Genomic DNA, 2,285 nt, shown 5'->3' with positions numbered 1-2,285 from the left:
CACACACACACACACACACACACACACACACACACACACACACACACACACATACATACACACACACACATACACACACACTCGCGCGCATGTAATGGTTTATATTTTGCCATGGTTACGGTTATTACCTCTCGTCTACACGACTGCTGCGTTTTGAACCACGTATAGGCTACAAACGACATTTCTTTAATCAGATCTCAAAAAGATTTCCCTCGCGGTTATTTGCCCTCTCATCTTCAATGGCACCTATTGTGATTATGGGGTCAATCTGCCGTGGAATTCAGCACGCCCCAAGCGGCCATATTTACTTGTCTTTCTTTATACCCCGCGGGCTAACCCAGCGTGTAAGATAATTCGGGAGAGAAAGCTCATTAAATCTCAGCTGTCGTATTGCGATGATGTTAGCAGACTAACCCAATTCCGCATCGAAGTCGCGTACAAACACTGTCGCATGTATTCCTGAAAAATCCGATAATATAATACGAGGTATTGTGTCGCGTGAAGAGCACGTCGTCTTTACGTGTGTATTTAACGGGTTAACGCAGTTCCTACGAAACTGAAATTTCCAATTGAATTCCGACGAATATTTCATCCACATTATGTTGAGCACGTACGTGCATTCGTAATCTCTCATTCTAGCTTACGGTGCGACGCCGTTCGCGCGTCCGTCATTTAATAAAAATTGTAATCTCGCGCGCCCAAAACTAGAGCATGATTTATGAGATTACTTTAATAAGATTAATAAGTGTCGATACAGACGCGATCCTCACGCCCCCGGCTGACTGACCCGTTATGCGTCTCAACCGCAACTTACGCGTCTCATGCTTACGAGCCCACTTGCGGGTAGTAATGCAGCGATCATACATTCAGGCCTCTGACCCCCCCTGACTAACCTAGATCCCTTTCACGACTACTCTATATTTGGCAAAAGCTGCCCCCTTGAAAACATTTGACGCCTTTCTTGGAGTGGCCTTTCGGAAGCGGGGTCACTTCGGGTATGTAAAAGCTTGTATTTTGGCGCGAAATTGAAGTGGTTTACGCCGGACGGGTCGGTTTTCTGTGCCAATTCTATTGTTAAACCTAGCACCTCGTTTTCCTCTCGTACAGCCTCGCCTCGACGAAACAGCGCGGAAGCATTCATCTGTATAATGATCTCGTTATGCAGTCGTGACAACTAGGAATGTCCTTCACGCTTGTACGCAAATAAGTGCAGAATGGCCCGTTGTGCGCCCTCTGTATTGGGTCGGTCCTACCTACACGACATCTTCATGCTTACTGACATTCTTTTCTGGCTTTTCGAGAAGAGATTATGGAAAATCGGTAACGTTAAGTATGGTGCGTTATAGAATTATATACGTGTAGTTAGGTTATTGTCAGGTTAAAATATAATCGATTTTTGTCGGTGATGTTACCAGACATTATGAACGTATCGTTTTTATTAATATCACGAGCTAATAATACATAATACGGTATTAATAGCTCTTGTTAATATCTAATTAGCTATATCGTTGATGCATAAATAACTCTGCAAGGCGATAGCTTAGGTGTGGCTTATAATTAGGTGTGTCAACGTGTACTTTTAGCACCTACCTCGGCATGTACGTTAAGCCCCACAGTATGCTGTCGGTCGTCTCTGTGAAGTTTACTGTTATAATCTTGCTGAACATGAAACATGCGGTCATATGTCGACGCTGACTTCCTCTAAAAGCAATCGAAAAAGTATATAGGAATATTTGTTGTTATTTTTAGACGATTGTCTTCGACTATGTTAGTCTGTTCTGCATTTATTCGAGTTCATCGTCTTCATTTACTGATTTCAGTGTCTTAGTATACATTCGCCAGGGTCTGTGCTCACTTAGCACCGTCAATACTACGGTCAAATAGCTGATGAAATATTTAATTTAATTGTTACGACAATTTCAGCTTCTTCATAAACCGATTTACTGAACAGAGCATCTCTTACCAGTTTGTTATTGTTAAAGAAACTCATCCCAGATGGCGAGAAACATTCGACCGGTAGTGGTTTAACACCTGGCCAATTTTTGGTTCCATCGCCTTTTGTTGACAAGTGTTGTTTGTGTATTCTCTGTTCTCGCTAAAATGTAATCAGCTCGTATAAAAAAGCAGGACAACGAAATAAACGATTAATGCATTACTCTTATTTATGTATTTATCTATATAACTATATATCTATCTATCTATTTATCTATCTATCTATCTATCTATCTATCTATCTATCTATCTATCTATCTATCTATCTATCTATCTATCTATCTATCTGTCGA

At 41.2% G+C, this 2,285-nt stretch overlaps 1 protein-coding gene across 1 annotated transcript in view; it reads right to left on the bottom strand.

Annotated features, from left to right (window-relative positions):
- LOC106815060 overlaps window positions 1-2,285 on the bottom strand; it is a 4,465-nt gene that overhangs the window by 1,076 nt on the left and 1,104 nt on the right. Inside the window, exons 2-3 of the mRNA XM_014819490.1 lie at window positions 1,913-2,095; window positions 1,591-1,701 (exon numbers count right to left, since the gene is read on the bottom strand). Of these exons, the coding sequence (XP_014674976.1) occupies window positions 1,591-1,701; window positions 1,913-2,095 (294 nt within the window). The remainder of the gene's footprint in view (window positions 1-1,590; window positions 1,702-1,912; window positions 2,096-2,285) is intronic.

Source organism: Priapulus caudatus, unplaced genomic scaffold (assembly GCF_000485595.1).
Source record: "Priapulus caudatus unplaced genomic scaffold, Priapulus_caudatus-5.0.1 Scaffold28, whole genome shotgun sequence".
NCBI classification, from domain to species: domain Eukaryota; kingdom Metazoa; phylum Priapulida; class Priapulimorpha; order Priapulimorphida; family Priapulidae; genus Priapulus; species Priapulus caudatus.
Note: the sequence above shows the minus strand (reverse complement) of the source record. Positions and strands in the feature narration are given on the sequence as shown.